The following is a 20,044-nucleotide window of genomic DNA, read 5'->3' on the forward strand; positions in this document are numbered from 1 at the left end:
GTCCGGGCTTCATCCGATACCCCTCAGGTGTCCGAGCGGTGACCGCACGGGGGTACCTAGTCCGTACGATGTCCGTATGGGTACCGGACGTACCCCTCCTGGTTACCTACCGATAACCTTACGGATATCGGGCGGCCACCAACACCATCATTCCATACGCTCCCCGCCCGGTAAACATACGGCTGCCTTCCTTGTCCCGCCCGAGGTGCGGGCGGTATATGAGGAGAGCTAATCACCCGGCAGACTTGGAAATGTGTCCCTACGGTGTTAGATCTTGACAGGTCCCCCACCGATACCTATACCTCGCCCGGTACCCGCTAGTAATGTGACACAGGCATATGATTCGTGATAGAACACTTTGTGAGTGTCTTCCACATATAAATACAGGTATAGATCTTTAATGTTAAAGGAAGTGCGAAAATAGCACACTAGATCTGTATTTGTCCGTGTTTTATGAATTTAATGGTTATAAGTATGAAAGTTCATATTGCGATCATGCAGTTTGTTAAAAAATGCCTGAATTATGTATTTATTTTTCCGATGCTCATCTGGGGGGAAAAGGAAAAAGGTGGGCGACGTAAAATCGAGATTTAGTTTTCGCATGCCTCCACCAAAAAGTGATTTGATCATAATTAGATAAATATTTCACAAGTAATGGAGGTAGTGGGTGTATGTGGAGGTACTATATATTAAACAAGTCATAATGAAAGCCTTTTTTTGTGATTTTCAAGAAACAATGTGAAAATAGTCGGTGATCATGACGTTACTATTCCGCCATATTTAGATAATTGAACAAGTTGCTGTCCTTTACAAAAGGACTGCAATATGTGGACTATAGGCATGTGTTTGGAATAGGAACTTAATATGAATCAAGGTGTCCCCTAGAGACTCTAGTAGAGTTTTTATCGAAAAATATACTTGTTGATCAAGTTTTAATTTGGAAATGCAGACTTGGTGCTTTTATTCATGTTTCTTGAAAATATACTGGAGATTAGATGATTTTCCCTACATAGTATCATTAACTATAACTATGAACTTCAAAGAAATAGGCAAGGATTCTAGTATATACTCATAACCTTGTGAGTTCAGCGACATTTCTATGAGCATTTTCAATTTACGTAACTGCTAATGTTTAGAAACTAAGGAACAGAGTAGCTTATTGTTGCTTTTCATTTCAATCGCTCAGTGCAATTTCTCCAATGATGTCAATTTTAAAATCTGAACAACAACATATTACCTCTACTGTTGAACATTTGATGCAAACTGAAAGTATGTACACTACATAAATTAATAAATAAGACTAAATGAAATTAATTTTATTTTATTAAGAAAACTATTTATTTTTCTAAACTGTTTTTCAGAAATCATACAGAAAATATAAAAAAGTTAGTTTCTTTCTTTAAGAACACCTTATACAACAAATATTTGACAAAAATGTGTAATGTGTGAACTATGGAAGACCTTGAAGGTTTTCCTTACAATGCTTTGTGAAACATAAATACAGTAATCAACAAAATATAACTACTGTAACATTATGTGATTTGTTTTGATTAAAGGTCATGGCTCTAAGCATTACAAAACTATTGCACATGCAATTTTCTTGCACATAAGAGCACCTTTAAAAAACGAAAAATATGACAAAAATATTACACAAAAGGATTGTGTGAACTACACAATATCATCAAGATAATTTTTCTGATGGTTTATAAATCTGAAGAACCCTCTTTTCACTAATTAGTTTTTTTTTAACTTTTGATGAAATTATATGGTATGAAAGTGTCAATATCAAGTTGATCTATTTCATATTCAACATAGGTACATGTAGCTGCCAATTGCGCCAAGGGATTACGAAATAAGGCAATGAAGTATTGATAAACAAAAACCTCTGTTTCTTAATTAAATGGGATAGAACGTGCAAATAAAGATTCGATTAAATCATCCAGGCGTAATGCCAAAAATGCTTGAATTGATTACAAATTGAGTAATATATTGTAGATTTCAATTTTCATTTTTGATGTTAGGGCAGGTTACTTAAACTGCATTAAAAATACCATGTAATTAAAAATCTTTAGTGTGCAATGTATAAAGGGTTCTTAAATCAGTACATGGAAAAATCTGACGAAATTATACTTGTTTGATAAAAAGAGAAACGGCTGGTATCCTTGAGTTGATTTTGAAAAAAAAAAATACTGTGAAAACTTATGCTTGTGTGACTCTCCTTCATGTAAGAGTAGCTTTGTACATTAAAGCAATAAAGGATGACAAAGTTATTTTATATGCTTCAACAGTAAAAGGGTAATCTACACAAAATCTTAAAGTTACTATTTAATTGGTTTGTAAACATTTATAGATTACTGTGATAAAATGCAAGTAGATTTGAATGTGTTATGGTTAAATAATGGCTAGTTATTGAGTTGTTCTTAAACAAAGGAATTCTGAGAGCTTTTGTTCAAACAGCTTTCTTGAATACAAAAAAAAAGAAGATATATAACAATTAAAAAAACTTAATATGTTAAGATTAAACATGCATATTTAAAAAAAAACAAAACATGGTAAAACTAGTTGTCACTTTGGTAATTAAACATTAAACCATTTTTTGACAAAATCTGACTAGAAAGGTAAATGACTAGGACTTTTGTCTATGCAACTCTCTTGCATATACAAGCAATAAATGAAAAAAAAAGATTCCAAGTAACAAAAACTTGTGTGAACTACACAAAACAATGAAAAAAACCCAATAAAGATCCCCTTCGTAATGGTTCACAAATCAAGTAAACCAGTTTAGGACAAAATCATTTATACAAACAAGAAACTGTGTACTACACTGGATGGAAAAGATACTGGTTACATTGGTTGCAATAGAGTTGAATGTTCATGCAACTCTTTTGCAGGTCAATTGTTTAATAGTGTTATTTATCATGTGAAACTTGATGTCAACTGGAATAATTTCAAAGAATTTGACGAGAAGCTCAGTTTGGTCATTGGTGGAAGGAAGTGCGAATCCTCTTGAAATGAAGAGCTTTTCAATCTGCGGCTTAAATATTGCCACTTTCTGGGGGGGTTTGTTAGATTCCTCTACTTCAATCATTACTGTAGCACGCAAGTAGTTATTACATGCACTTTCACCATAGTTTCTTCCACAGTTTTTGCAGTTCATGATACGACTACCAGAATTGGATTCTACTGGGGTAAGTTTGGTGTTGTTACATGAAGGTGTAGGACAGGCAAGGTAGGGATCAACATCAAACACAGCTGTGATTGTTTTACTATTAAAATCCACAGTTGGAGTGTCTCCCCAGTTTTCATCAGTGTCCACATCTTCATCATCAGACACCAGCAGCAAGTTTTCATCATTAGCAAGTTTCTACAATTTAACAAAAGTGAGAAATATCAGAAAAATTTACATAGTGATTACAGATTTTTGTGTGTGTGTGTTACCTTTTCTTGTCTTTTGATGCTCTCTCAAATGATTACAAATGATTACAGATTATAACAAGAGGCCCAAGGGCCTTAACGGTCACCTGAGAATGCACAATATTTTAGAGGATCCACAAAAGTATCAAATAAAACTCATGGACAGAGAAGATTTTCAAAGAAATAATGCATTTTCAGTATATAATCAATAGAGCCCTGCCCTTACACCCATGACCCAAGGACCATAAATATCACAATTTTAGAAGAAGCATCCTTGCTCATCATAACTAAGTACTTACTCTATCTGCTAAATATCCAGGAGCCGAGAAGATTTTCAAAGAAATAATGCATTTTCACTATAAGATCAATAGAGCCCCGCCCTAGCACCAGAACCCCCGACCCAGGGGCCATGGATTTCACAATTTTGAAAGAGGCATCCTTGCTCATCATAGCCCTAGTATTGGCTTGTCTACTTAATATCCAGGAGCAGAGAAGAGGATTTTCAAAGAAATAATGCATTTTCGCTAAATGATCAATAGAGCCCCGCCCTAGCACCAGAACCCATGACCCAGGGGCTATGAATTTCAAAATTTTGAAAGAGGCATCCTTGCTCATCAGAATCATGCTATTAATTTGTCTACTTAATATCCAGAAGCAGAGAAGAAGATTTTCAAAGAAATAATGCATTTTCACTATATGACCAATAGAGTCCCGCCCTAGCACCAGAATCCCTGACCCAGGAGCCATGAATTTCTCAATTTTGAAAGAGGCATCCTTGCTCATCATAACCATGCTATTGGTTTGTCTACTTAATATCCAGGAGCAGAGAAAAAGATTTTCAAAGGAATAATGCATTTTCACTATATGATCAATAGAGTCCCGCCCTAGAACCAGAACCCGTGACACAGGGGCCATGAATCTCACGATTTTGAAAGAGGCATCCTTGCTCATCAGAACCATGCTATTGGTTTGTCTACTTAATATCCAGGAGCAGAGAAGAAGATTTTAAAAGAAATGATGCATTTTCACTAAAGGATCAATAAAGCCCCGCCCTAGCACCAGAACCCCTGACACAGGGGCCATGGATTTCACAATTTTGAAAGAGGCATCCTTGCTCATCATTACCATAATATTAGTTTGTCTACTTAATATCCAGGAGCAGAGAAGAAGATTTTTAAAGAATTTCTGCATTTTCACTATATGATCAATAGAGTCCCACCCTAACACAAGAACCCCTGATCCAGGGGCCATGAATTTCACAATTTTGGAAGAGGACTCAATGCTCATTATAATCATGCCCACAATTTGGCTGATTGATGTCCAGGAGTAAAGAAGAAGATTTTTTAAAATTGCACTCATTTTGATGGTTTTTGTCCCACCCCTCAGGCCCCAGGGGGACAGGGACCACGAATTTCACAATTTTTGTTCCCCTCCACCCTTAGATGCTCTATGCCAAAATTGGTTGAAATTGGTTCAGTGGTTTCAGAGAAGAAGCTGAAAATGTTCAAATGTTAACGCACGACGCACACCCGCACGACGAACGACAACGGACAAAAACAGATAGCAATAGGTCACCTGAGTGATTCAGGTGACCTAAAAATAGAATAAACATTTTTCATAGAATTATCCCATTGATTATATATGTATAACAACAAACCTCGCACTGGGATGATCTTGTAGTGGTTAACCTTTTCTGCTCGTTGAACAAACGCACCCTGCATTTTGTAATCTGCACACATTCTCCCTTTTCAATAGTATTTACCATCGAGTCCCACACTGCAACTGTTGCATGACTATCAATATCTTTCAGAATTACCTCTTGGAATTTTACATCATTTTGCTCAACTCTTTTCTTGCTTGCTGGTGACAACTGAAATAAAAATTAAAAAATTGGAGAATCCAAACAGGTTTTTTATGCTTTATTGATTCATATTTCTAAATTATATTAATGCATTTAATGACACAATTAAAGTAGACTACTTTAAAATCTAAATAATATATTTCCAATCTTTAAAATATATAGTACCTTAACAACTTTTCCCTTGACTGTAAGTAGTGTTTTCACAGGTGAAGCTAGTGCAGCTTTTAAGGTCATTGTTTGTCCAGCAAGGGTTGGTACTTCACTCTTAACATCATCAGGGATAGAGAATGGTCTTGCAATTCCCACATCTGTTTTGCTTGTAACAGCTATAAAATTTTGCTTCACAAGAACATTCATTAGAACTACAGCCATTCCCTTAATAAATTTGTTTCTTTTGTTTGGATCATACACTGTTACAGATACTGCAGCAGTTTCATCAGCAATGATTGCAAAGAATTTATCTTTGTATTGGGCATTTTGTGATTTTTCTATGTCACTGACATCTAGCACAACTCCTCTCACTGAAGGGGATGGTGGCAGATCTTTAACATCTTTGTCTTTAATATCCTTTATTTTCAGCATCTGCAATTTTCACAATATTGTATCATAATTACATATCAAACATTTTGCATCTATATTTTTTTTCATTTTCTTAATGTCATAATTTTCTTTTTGAATATGCATGCAATGTTAGGCTTCTTTGCAATAATCTACACAATCATTTGTATTCATATTTTGAAAAAAAAATAATTTGTAAGATATACTTTATTAAAAACTAAACGTAATGAAATAGGTACATGATATCACTGAATAGATCGATTTGGATACATTAAAAACCCTCCCCCATGGCACACACGCACAGATACAGCAAAAAACATTAGCGATTTATCATAGATAACTTCCAAAATCCATACACGCAAAAATTTGACACCTTTAATTAATAATATAGGTATATTTGGGACAAAGCGGCGAAACCCCTGAGGGCGAACATGTATTGGGGGCGAAGCCACCCGTTACCTGCTCATTGTTTTGTATTGAATCCCGATCCCGATCAATAAGTTCCCCAATCGGCAATACTCGACTGTCTCCGCTACGCTCCGCATATCCATTGAGCATGCGCACACTCAGTTTTCTCCAGTGCATCCGGTTTAACCTCGCTTATATATTTTCTGCGTGGACCTCAGGGTCCACGCAATTACCTGCAGTTCTGTGAGTAGGGCCTATAATGTCATGCCGTTTTGTTTTAAAGAAAGAGGAGGGTGGGATAAGAGACAAATCACTCATGTGGCTCCTATTTTTCACTCAAATTTCAAATTAGACTTTAAACTATGACGTGTAGGAAAACTAATTTTTTTTTTCAATATTAACGTTAGTAGAAAACATTTAATCTCGATCGCATGATTGTCAAATACTTGAGCACATCTAGGGTTTTAGATTGGATTAATCTGTATTGTTTAATGCTCCGCTCGAGAATATTTCACTTATATGGAGACGTCACCCTTGCTGGTGAAGGGCTGTAAAATTTAGGTCTATCCTCGGTAGGGAGGAATCTCTATCATAGCACACCTGCTGTGACACGGGACCTCGGTTTTTGCAATCTCTTCTGAAGGACCGCCCCATTTAGTCGCCTCTTACGACAAGCATGGGTACTGTGGACCTACTCCAACCCGGATTCCCACGGGACGCCCTATGTCTAGATCAGGTAAACGGAGTACTGCCTAACAATAGGCATGGAACACGTCAAACAGCTTTTAACCCAATGGTAGGTTGTATTGGTAAACTAATCTAGGGGTGAATATAACAGTCCTTAAATATCATCTTTAGACTTCAAAATGTAAGTATATGATCATAGAGGCCCAACCTGAATTTAAAATTCATGGTCCGTGGATCAGACCCACGGGTGCATGCTAAAGTGAAGATACATTAAAACGATTTTCTATAATCTTAACATGATGAAAGGTGAAGATAACGAACAGTGATCAATTTAATTACTCTTATATGGGTAAAAATAACAAACAGTGATTAATCTCATAACTCCTATAAAGGTGAAGAAAACGAACAGTGATCAATCTCACATCTCCTATAAACAATACAAAATTAAATCAACATTCAGCTTAATAAAGTATGTTGTCACATGTTACACCTTCCGGAAGTGTTCCTAAACACAATAAAACAATTGAATATTTCCCAAGAATGAAACACTGGATTTGATGAAAATCGTTATGTTTGAAATATGAACCAGACAAGTTTTTTTTAGGGAGTTGGAATAATGTTTAATCTCCCTCGGTCATCACGGAAACACCGCGAGGTAATTCTTCCTTGTCTGGGAAGGGTTCTGTATGGACTCATTCACTGTAGTGATCACTCAAAATACATATCCGTCAGAAAATAGTCCTTCCGTCATGAAATATTCCATATAATTTTCTGTATTAATTCAATTTTGAGGATGCAATTGTAAATAAATGCAATCATTTAGTTTGTTCATCCTGTGTGTTAGATTTAGATCAAATTAATATTGATATGGAAACTATCATAACTCACAATCCAGGCAGCATAATCTCTGACTATAAATCCATACACACTGGCGCGAAACTGCCTTGCACCGTCTGACGCGTGGTGGGAGATAGATGAGATTTAATGGTATACATGTTTCTGCACATTTCGTTATTTTTGGTTTTTGACATTCATTCGTGAAAACAATCAAATTGAATATAAACAATAAACTAGAAATTGAAAAATCCGATTGTTTGATATTTTACTTAGACCTAATTCCGGTATACGCGACAATCCTGGGCCGGGTTTCACCAAACTATCTAAGATTGTCATAAGATAGATCGTAGGAGTGTCTTAAGATTTGACTTATGACAATCATAAGATACGGCAGAACCGTTTCACAAAACTATCTTAACTTTAAGAAATCTTACGATAGGTCTTAGGACGTTGTTACGTGTATACTTGTTACATTGTAAAAAACCGTGTTTCCTTCATAATCTTATAACTGCATGGATGAATTTAAATGTTACATGTAAATGAAAGATTAAAGTACATGTATATGAAAATATAAATAGGAAGTTGAAATATTGCGATTTAAAGCATTTGTAATTATCTAATATATTTATAAAATTTGATACATTGTACTTCTTTTTTAAAGCATGTGACTTACACTTGATTTCGTAATTCAAAAGGTACATTCGATTTGTGTACTATTTGATTTCAGAAATTGTGATACAACAATTTAAACATTAAATGATATTTTTATAGAAACACAGTTACACTATATCAAAGTGTGATATATATTTTTAAATTTTCTCGCCTATTCCTCTCCTCCGAAAATAAAATATGCATGCACTCGGACAAATCGGTGTCAAAAGTTTTCAGATGTCTATGAAACGATGTCCAAACTTTTCAGTTGCTGAAATATCAGTATTGTTTGACAAGGTGGAGGGAAAAAAAACATTTTTCTTTTTAAGATGCTGTAAATTTAACCGAATATGTCGGGTCGGGTGAAGAAAAAGTGTTAATGCTTAAACAGCGAAAGTAGGAAAAGGTGGGCTGTAGGATATTAAGTTCATCATAAAGATCATATGTCGCGGTATACGAAGCTTATGAATGATGTTCACATTCTCCATATAGTCTAATATATTGTTTCTGTCCCTGAAACCACGTTCCCTCCTGATAAGCTACCTATCTCTAAGCACAACATAGTTCACTATTGACTTTTAAAAGACAAGTATCTGGATGTCTTAAGATTTCTAACAATCTTAAGATTATCTTAAGATATGACAGTTTTGTGAAACAGCTATGATGGATCTTATGACAGATCTTAGTCGTTAAATAATTTTGTAAAACTGGCCCCTGGTAGTTTACATTGTTGAAAGCCTACCGAAAACTGAAAGATCACCATCATATTTACGATTTTACGCCGGTTTTCATGGTTATTTAATGAATGACTTTAAATCTGGCGCAGGGGCCTCCGTGTCCGAGTGGTTAGAGCATCGCGCTCGCTCAAAATCACACGACCTCTCACCTCTGTCGGCGCAGGTTGGAATCCCGCTCGCGCCGATAAGTAAGAAAGTTTCCTAGTTTACTTTCGGAAGGTCGGTTGTCTCTTCCCAGGTACATCGTATCTGGTTTCTCTCTTCCACCAATAACAAGAGCCCCTAGATTTTTTTCTTCTCACGTAGAAGTTTTTAATGCTTCATATGAATATAGAAACATAAGATTCATATGATTCATTTATATTTTTACAATATCAGAAAGGCATAAAGTGATTTAGGGTGAGAAAACATTCACCAAAATTATCTATATAATTGCTAGAATCGACCAAAGCTGAATGTAAATTTCCAGACATGAATTATGAAGGACTGCTCCGAGATCCGGTGAGGGATCCAGCCCAAATATCTAGTCGAGCCTAATCTACTTTCATATACCTTTATGTTCAATTTGTGTGCGACATTCCATTTACAGCATTGTGGACTTGCTTTTTGGCCAACATGTTCCACATTTGTTCTACATTTTACACTGTCCTATCTTCACCGGAGACATACATTAATAGAGGGAAAATTCTTCTTGTATCTAAAGTAACAATTTCCCCTCTCCTATCACTCGTTTTCCAACAAGTAAATAAACATTTGATTGTATTATTATTTGTTACTTATTTCAGGAAAAATGTCCATGCAATTAAAATCCTTTACAATTATAGAGCCGGAGAGGGCCCTGATCGCGATTTATTTCGCCTAAGAAAAAAGAAAACTCATAAAGCTTGATGACGCCTAAGTGTCCATGAAAAGATAGGCATGTAGGTTCATAAGTTATCATGAGATCTCCATTATTGTGGAATTAGTCGCCTTTGGGTCCAATCCTCACACCACATCAATCAGTTGTTATAAGCCATTGAATTGCTTCAATATTGGAGAGTCGATAATGCTTCCAATGACCAGCAAATTACTTTACCCACCACTAAATAGGGTACAAGAAACCTTATTCTTACTATTATTCCAAGCAATAGATGTCCAGCTGATGGCCTGGGTAATGAAGGTCAACGGTTTCCTCGCGTTGTGAAACGAGTAAAAAGCAAATTATTAAAATACATTGTACTTTAATACATTTACAAATATGTACAGTAGGCTGGGTATCGTTTGGAAAATTTCGATACAATACGCAATGCAATACAGAGAGATATATGCGATACGTATTGACGACAGGCGCTTAGCCAGAATGAAAATGAAGTGTACGGCAAGAGGTACATAAATATCTATAACATAAGAGTTACCTCGTTTACATCAACAAACAAATATAATTTTTTTTTTAAATTTCATGTGGTACGCTTTCAACTGATGAGGCGGGACCTGAGAAACTATTGATTAATTTTTTTGGCCTTATGTGCACATTCAAGACCACTGGAACAAAACTGAATAACTATATGGGTCAGGCACGTAGCCAGAATGAAAATGAAGTGTACGGCAAGGGGTCTGGAGGCCGCCTTGAGGCCCCCAGTGGGTCCAGGGCAAAGCCTAGTTGGGGGTCAAGGGGTGGGGCTCCTGTGTTTCACCAATGAAATAACCTATTTTTTGTGCATAGAAACAGTTTATTGGTCAATTTCCAAAACAAAAAGAATGCACAAAATTCTTTTCTTATGTGTTTTACAATGCCAACTTACCATGTGTATTTGGACTGACTTTACAGTTGATTTTACGAATTGTTTTGTCCTCTTATTTCAGGTGTTTTCCGGACCTCCGTGGCCGAGTGGTTTGAGCATCGCTCTCAAAATCACACGGCCTCTTACCTTTGTCGGCGCGGGTTCGAATCATGCTCGCGCTGGTAAATGAGAAAGTTTCCCAATTTACTTTCGGAAGGTCGGTGGTCTCTTCCCAGGTATATTTTTATCTGGGTTCTCTCTTCCACCAATAAAAACTGGGCGCCACCAGATAACTGAAAAATTGTTGAGTGTGGCGGAAAACACCAATCAATCAATCAGTTGTTTTCGATTGGTATATATGGTAAATGTTACTGATATCACAGAATATTCTAAATCCGTCTACCACATAGAAGTACATGGTGTACATTAAAGTGATATTCAACATAATGTTGATTTGAAATTCCATAAGGACTTTGGATTTGATTGGATGATGGTGATTAAATTGTAAATCGGTACTGTTTAATGCAAAGTTATTTTAGGCACATATATTTAACGGCAGATCTCTCTCCTGAAAATGGTGTGTACGCAGTTGCGTACTTGCGCATAGGCAGCTATGCGCCTGGACGATACAATATAAGAGCATTTACATGTAATTTTGAGGATTAAAATGACATAAATAAAGCTTCTACTTTTCCTTTTGTTTCGTTTGCATATTATAGTGTTAGTTTGAATTAATTTATCATATTATAGTGTTAGTTTGAATTAATATATCATATTATAGTGTTAGTTTGAATTAATATATCATATTATAGTGTTGGTTTGAATTAATATATCATATTATAGTGTTAGTTTGAATTAATATATCATTATAGTGTTAGTTTGAATTAATATATCATTATAATGTTAGTTTGAATTAATATATCATATTATAGTGTTATTTTGAATTAATATATCATATTATAGTGTTAGTTTGAATTAATATATCATTATAGTGTTGGTTTGAATTAATATATCATATTATAGTGTTAGTTTGAATTAATATATCATATTATAGTGTTAGTTTGAATTACTATATCATATTATAGTGTTAGTTTGAATTACTATATCATATTATAGTGTTAGTTTGAATTACTATATCATATTATAGTGTTAGTTTGAATTACTATATCATATTATAGTGTTAGTTGGAATTAATATATCATTATAGCGTTAGTTTGAATTAATATATCATATTATAAGGTTAGTTTGAATTAATATATCATATTATAAGGTTAGTTTGAATTAATATATCATTATAGTGTTGGTTTGAATTAATATATCATTATAGTGTTAGGTTGAATTAATATATCATATTATAGTGTTGGTTTGAATTAATATCTCATATTATAGTGTTGGTTTGAATTAATATATCATATTAGAGTGTTGGTTTGAATTAATATATCATATTAGAGTGTTGGTTTGAATTAATATATCATATTATAGTGTTAGTTTGAATTAATATATCATATTATAGTGTTGGTTTGAATTAATATATCATATTATAGTGTTAGTTTGAATTAATATATCATATTATAGTGTTAGTTTGAATTAATATATCATATTACAGTGTTGGTTTGAATTAATATATCATATTAGAGTGTTGGTTTGAATTAATATATCATATTATAGTGTTAGTTTGAATTAATATATCATATTAGAGTGTTAGTTTGAATTAATATATCATATTATAGTGTTAGTTTGAATTAATATATCATATTATAGTGCTATTTTGAATTAATATATCATATTATAGTGTTAGTTTGAATTAATATATCATTATAGTGTTAGTTTGAATTAATATATCATATTATAGTGTTGATTTGAATTAATATATCATATTAGAGTGTTGGTTGAATTAATATATCATTATAGTGTTAGTTTGAATTAATATATCATTATAGTGTTAATTTGAATTAATATATCATATTATAGTGTTAGTTTGAATTAATATATCATATTATAGTGTTGATTTGAATTAATATATCATATTAGAGTGTTGGTTGAATTAATATATCATTATAGTGTTAGTTTGAATTAATATATCATTATAGTGTTAATTTGAATTAATATATCATATTATAGTGTTAGTTTGAATTAATATATCATATTATAGTGTTGATTTGAATTAATATATCATATTAGAGTGTTGGTTTGAATTAATATATCCTATTATAGTGTTAGTTTGAATTAATATATCATTATAGTGTTAGTTTGAATTAATATATCATTATAGTGTTAGTTTGAATTAATATATCCTACTATAGTGTTGGTTTGAATTAATATATCATATTATAGTGTTAGTTTGAATTAATATATCATTATAGTGTTAGTTTGAATTAATATATCATATTATAGTGTTAGTTTGAATTAATATATCATATTATAGTGCTATTTTGAATTAATATATCATATTATAGTGTTAGTTTGAATTAATATATCATTATAGTGTTAGTTTGAATTAATATATCATATTATAGTGTTAGTTTGAATTAATATATCATTATAGTGTTAGTTTGAATTAATATATCATTATAGTGTTAGTTTGAATTAATATATCCTACTATAGTGTTGGTTTGAATTAATATATCATATTATAGTGTTAGTTTGAATTAATATATCATTATAGTGTTAGTTTGAATTAATATATCATATTATAGTGTTGGTTTGAATTAATATATCATATTAGAGTGCTGGTTGAATTAATATATCATTATAGTGTTAGTTTGAATTAATATATCATTATAGTGTTAATTTGAATTAATATATCATATTATAGTGTTAGTTTGAATTAATATATCATATTATAGTGTTGATTTGAATTAATATATCCTATTATAGTGTTAGTTTGAATTAATATATCCTATTATAGTGTTAGTTTGAATTAATATATCATTATAGTGTTAGTTTGAATTAATATATCATTATAGTGTTAGTTTGAATTAATATATCCTACTATAGTGTTGGTTTGAATTAATTTATCATTATAGTGTTAGTTGGAATTAATGTATCCTATTATAATGTTAGTTTGAATTAATATATCATATTATAGTGTTGATTTGAATTAATATATCATATTAGAGTGTTGGTTTGAATTAATATATCATATTATAGTGTTAGTTTGAATTAATATATCATTATAGTGTTAGTTGGAATTAATATATCATATTAGAGTGTTGGTTTGAATTAATATATCATATTATAGTGTTAGTTTGAATTAATATATCATTATAGTGTTAGTTGGAATTAATATATCATATTATAGTGTTGGTTTGAATTAATATATCATATTAGAGTGTTAGTTTGAATTAATATATTATATTATAAGGTTAGTTTGAATTAATATATCATTATAGTGTTAGTTTGAATTAATATATCATAGTATAGTGTTAGTTTGAATTAATATATCATATTACAGTGTTGGTTTGAATTAATATATCATATTAGAGTGTTGGTTTGAATTAATATATCATATTATAGTGTTAGTTTGAATTAATATATCATTATAGTGTTAATTTGAATTAATATATCATATTATAGTGTTGGTTTGAATTAATATATCATATTATAGTGTTGATTTGAATTAATATATCATATTAGAGTGTTGGTTTGAATTAATATATCCTATTATAGTGTTAGTTTGAATTAATATATCATTATAGTGTTAGTTTGAATTAATATATCATTATAGTGTTAGTTTGAATTAATATATCCTACTATAGTGTTGGTTGAATTAATATATCATATTAGAGTGTTGGTTTGAATTAATATATCATATTAGAGTGTTGGTTTGAATTAATATATCATATTAGAGTGTTGGTTTGAATTAATATATCATTATAGTGTTAGTTTGAATTAATATATCATATTATAGTGTTAGTTTGAATTAATATATCCTACTATAGTGTTGGTTGAATTAATATATCATATTAGAGTGTTGGTTTGAATTAATATATCATATTATAGTGTTAATTTGAATTAATATATCATATTATAGTGTTGGTTTGAATTAATATATCATATTATAGTGTTAGTTTGAATTAATATATCATATTATAGTGTTGGTTTGAATTAATATATCATATTATACTGTTAGTTTGAATTAATATATCATTATAGTGTTAGTTGGAATTAATATATCATATTAGAGTGTTGGTTTGAATTGATATATCATATTATAGTGTTAGTTTGAATTAATATATCATTATAGTGTTAGTTGGAATTAATATATCATATTAGAGTGTTGGTTTGAATTAATATATCATATTATAGTGTTAGTTTGAATTAATATATTATATTATAAGGTTAGTTTGAATTAATATATCATTATAGTGTTAGTTTGAATTAATATATCATAGTATAGTGTTAGTTTGAATTGATATATCATATTCTAGTGTTAGTTGGAATTAATCACAAAAGACAATTCTACATGTGTTTGTTATATATTCACTTTCATCAATATTGTTAACATAATTTTTCTTTACGAGAACAAGGGCACCCACTTGTTCTGGCCGTAAACAAGCTCTAGGTGCTGATACAATATCTCCTGGTGTACTGAAAACCCGCTCCGAGCCTGAGGCAGCAGAGGATTGTTTTTCAGAATTGAAAGGTTAAGATAACTAACAGTGATCAATCTCATAACTCCTATAAGCAATACAAAATAGAGAGTTGGGCAAACACGACCCCTGGATATATACCAGAGATGGGATTAGGTGAATTATAAATTCATTTATTTATTCATATATTTCTTCATACAAAAATCGCGACTGCAGATCACGTTAAAATTTAATAACTACAAATACCATTCATCAAAAGATGTGTCGCCATTAAATTAGTTGTACCACTTCCTTGCGCCTTCTATCCCACAAACGCTACACTTTTGGTTTTTTAAAGCTAATTTTTGAAAACTGATAACACGGTATTGTCACCACGTGCACATTTCGACATACAAATGTATGCAGTCACGGAGCAAATTACATTTAGATAGTTTGTTCGTATATTTTCAATTTATTTGTTAACTCGTTCATGAAATCTCGCTGTAAGATACGTTAATAACCACTGTTAATATATCAAACGATACGGGACTCGCTGCATCGGTTATCGTATCGCTCAAAAATACCGATTTATATCGATAATCGATCCAGTCCCAATCTACAGTAGTAAAAACACAGCAAACAATAAGCCGGAGAGGACTTATAGGAGATTATGCTTGTAAAATGTACCCCAAGCCCGTTTATTAAAGTAATACATTTTACCACGCCTCTTCCCTCCTTATATTAAAACAGATAAAGTTAAAATGTAGCACATTTAAGACAATTACAAAGTAAGAATTTAACCCCACAACCGTTATTATTATTTTCTAAAAAGTTCACTGGAAAAAAAGTCTTAAATTCGACTTATTGTTCGTAAACACCAGCCGTGTTCCACTTATGTGGAAACAGTGACCCCCCCCCCCCCCCCCCGAATCATCGCCTTCACACTGGCCACCTCATCTGCTATATGGATGACAGCCTTTGGACTGTCTGTCTCCAGAATTTGTTGTCGTCGTGCGTTAACAATTGAACATTTTTAACTTCTTGATAACAACTATTCTAATTGTTATGAAGCATCTTTGGGAGAAGATGGGGGGGGGGGGGCATAAATTGTAAATTTCAGGACTCCTGCATCCCTTGGGCGCTTAGGGCGGAGAAAAACTGCCCACAATTGACCAATTTTCAGGGACCGCACACGTGAAAGAAAAACTAAATGTATAGCGATGTAGAGCAAGAAGGCCTCTACCTAAATTGTAAATTTCACGATCCCCGGGGTATAGGTCTGACTTTCTCACTTACCAGCGCGAGCGGGATTCGAACCCGCGCCGACAGAGGTGAGAGGCAGTGTGATTTTTGAGAGCGATGCTCTAACCACTTGGCCCCCTAAATTGACACTAAATGGATATTTAGAAAGAGCAGGTAGTCTTTTACTAAAATTGTAAATTTGATGGTCCCAGGGGTAAGGGTTTTGGTATCAGGGTGGGGCCAAAATAATCAATTAATAAATGTATGAAGAATAGACATTTTTAACTTCTTGATAACTATCATTTCAATTCTTTTCAAGTTTGGTATGAAACATGTTTGGAACAAGGGGGCATAAACTGTAAATTTCAAAACTCCCTGGGTCTTAGGGGCAGAGTAAAAACTGTCCCAAATTGAGCAATTTTCAAAAATCGTCTTCTCTAGAACCATACATGTGTAAGAAAAACTAAATGCACAGTGATGTAAAGCAGTTAGGCTTCTATCGAAATTGTAAATTTCATGATCCCCGGGGTAGGGTTTCTGACCCCAGCGCGGGGCTAAACTTGGTATTTAGTGTTTATGTGTAAAACACTTAAATAACATTAGATCTTCTTTAATGCTATTGATACTAAATTGACACTAAAAGATGTTTAGAAAGAGCAGGTAGTCCTTTACTAAAATTGTAAATTTGATGCTTCCAGGGGTAAGGGTTTTGGTATCAGGGTGGAGCCAAAATAATCAATTAATAAATGTATGAAGAATACATATTTTTAACTTCTTGATAACTAACAATGGAATTCTTTTCAAATTTAATATGAAGCATCTTTGGAAGAAGGGGGACATAAATTATGAATTTCAGGATTCCTGCACCCCTAGGTCCTTAGGGTTAGGGCATAAACCGTCCAAAATTGACCAATTTTCAGAAATTTTCATCTCTAGAACCGTACATGTGTAAGAAAAACTAAATGCATAGTGATGTGGAGCAGGAAGGCCTCTATCAAAATTGTAAATTGCATGTTCCTTGGGGTAGGCGTTTAGACCCCCGGGCGGGGGTCAAACTTATTATATAGTGTTTATGTGTAAAACACTTAAATAACATCTTCTTTAGTGTCATAGGGCCTCCGTGGCGGCTTCTCACCTCTGTCGGTGCGGGTTCGAATCCCGCTCGCTCCGGTAAGTGAGAAAGTTTCCCAGTTTACTTTCGGAAGGTCGGTGGTCTCTTCCCAGGTACATTTTTATCTGGGTTCTCTCTTCCACCAATAAAAACTGGGCGCCACCAGATAACTGAAAAATTAATTAATAAAAGTATCACAATTCACGAGTTTTTCACCTGATATTTACTTTATAGAAACATACGTTTTCTTGATTAAAAAATTATCTATATGCCACGTTTCCAGTATTGCCACAAGAGACTCGCAAGTGTTGATACTTGTAAAATCACACAAGATAGAAAAGAGCTTTATACACTAAAAGTTAATCAATATTGGCGGAAACAGCTTTATATATACAGTAAATTCATTACTATTAACGGTTACTACCCTTCACTATATTCCAATGCACAATGCCTTGTAACGCCGATGAGATTCGTGATTAAATAAAATGAACACCTAGTTGGCAGAGCACAATTACATTCGTCAAATTCATAATTAACTTCCTTATCTAGTAGATGTATTTCGCGAAAACAACCCAAAACTAAAATGTTTCATACGGAGAAGAAAAAATCCAATCAAAAAAGCCAGACTTAATTTGTTGTTGATGTCTGAAACTCTATTGCCCATGCTACCAAATGTAAAATATGAAAACAGTTACCGCTCTGATCATTCTCCAGTATTGTAATATAAATGAATTTAGAAAAGGGAAAGGTTTCTGGAAATTTAACAATTCTTTGTTGATATAAAGCTTATATGGAATTAATAAAGCAAAAGATAATCGATGTCAAAACCCAGTATACATGCCCTGTTTATAACATGGAAAATCTATGTGCAGTTGATGAAAAGTTATAATTAACAATTTATGATAAATTTCTGGATACTCTGCTAATGGAAATTAGAGGAAAAACTAGCTCATACTCTTCCTTTAAGAAAAAGAAAACAAACGAGTGTGAAACTCAGTTGGAAAAAGATATATTAAGATTAGAACATAACGTAACAGAAAATACTGCAAATGATTTAGTGAACACACAAAAAGAAATTGAAGAGATTAGAAAAATAAAATGAAAAGTCACTGCATTAGATGTAAAACTTATACGGTACCAATTTTGATGCACCAGATGCGCATTTCGACAAATAATGTCTCTTCAGTGATGCTCAACCGAAATGTTTGAAATCCGAAATAACTATGAAGTTTTAGAGCTAAATATAGCCAAAAACAGCGTGACAAAAAAGTGGAGCCAAATTCGTCCAGGATAAGAGCTATGCACGAGGGACATAATCCTTAATTTTGAAAGTAATTTCTAAATTTTGTAACAGCAATTAAATATACATCCGTATTTTCAAGCAAGTAACGAAGTACTTAGCAACTGGGCTGTAGAGATATCAAGTTAAGTAGATTGAGGAAGGAGAAAAACCAACAAAATATTTTGCAAGCTTAGTCTAGAAATTATGTTAGTAAACAAATTCCAAAAATAACCACAGAATATGGGTGTATAATATGCAATCAAGAAGACCTTTTAGAAGAATCAAAAAGATTTTATGAAAAACTATATCAAAAGAGAGGAAATGTAGAAACAGACTGTAGTATTTACAATAGACCAAGAGATTACAACATACCCAGATTAAGTGAGAGAGAATCAGTTAGTTTAGAGGGGCCAATTAGTAAAGAAGAAATTTTAAGTCTTGAAAAATATGAAACATGATAAAAGTCCGGGACCAGATGGATTTACGTGTGAGTTTTTTTTTTTTTTTTTTTTTTTGGTACATTTGTGACAAGGGCAACAAATAATGCTTGTGAATCAATGCAATTTTCAGATGCAAATAGATAAAGAATTATTACGTGTATACCAAAAGTAGGTAAATCTAGAATTTTTGAAAAATTGTCGTCCCATTAGCCTTTTAAGGTAGATCTATACTCGGCCTTAAATGGACTCAATCATGAACAAATTGCCTTTATAGGATAAATATATATTCCAGTAATAGATAGACATTGAAAAATATTTATGTTGACATGCTATTTTCATTGTTATTGCTTCTCAAAAGTAAGCACCCCATCAACATTAATGAAAATGTTCTCCCCCTTCTTTATTTTTCTTCATAATACATGTAATTATTTTTTCGATGAAATGAGCTGTAATGAACAACATAGACTATATACCCTTTATTTAAT

General features: G+C 32.6%; 1 protein-coding gene across 1 annotated transcript; it reads right to left on the reverse strand.

Moving 5' to 3' along the window:
• Positions 1–847: 847 nt before the first annotated feature.
• LOC125669255 (uncharacterized) lies at positions 848–5,267 on the reverse strand. Its single transcript, XM_048903694.2, has 2 exons — positions 5,072–5,267; positions 848–3,364 (listed from the first exon to the last, which is right to left on the reverse strand). Exons 1-2 carry the CDS (start codon positions 5,177–5,179, stop codon positions 2,873–2,875), a joined length of 600 nt encoding a protein of 199 aa, XP_048759651.2. The 5' UTR covers positions 5,180–5,267; the 3' UTR covers positions 848–2,872.
• Between the last annotated feature and the right edge of the window lie 14,777 nt (positions 5,268–20,044).

This window comes from Ostrea edulis, chromosome 4 (assembly GCF_947568905.1).
Source record: "Ostrea edulis chromosome 4, xbOstEdul1.1, whole genome shotgun sequence".
Lineage (NCBI taxonomy): Eukaryota > Metazoa > Mollusca > Bivalvia > Ostreida > Ostreidae > Ostrea > Ostrea edulis.

What these genes read in the sequence shown, in the direction of transcription:
- LOC125669255 (XM_048903694.2), bottom strand. Translation starts at nt 5,179, where the DNA reads ATGGTAAATACTATTGAAAAGGGAGAATGTGTGCAGATTACAAAATGC. An exon ending in CAAGATCATCCCAGTGCGAG is followed by an intron (nt 3,365 to 5,071) that starts GTTTGTTGTTAT and finishes GTTAAATTGTAG; the next exon opens with AAACTTGCTAATGATGAAAA.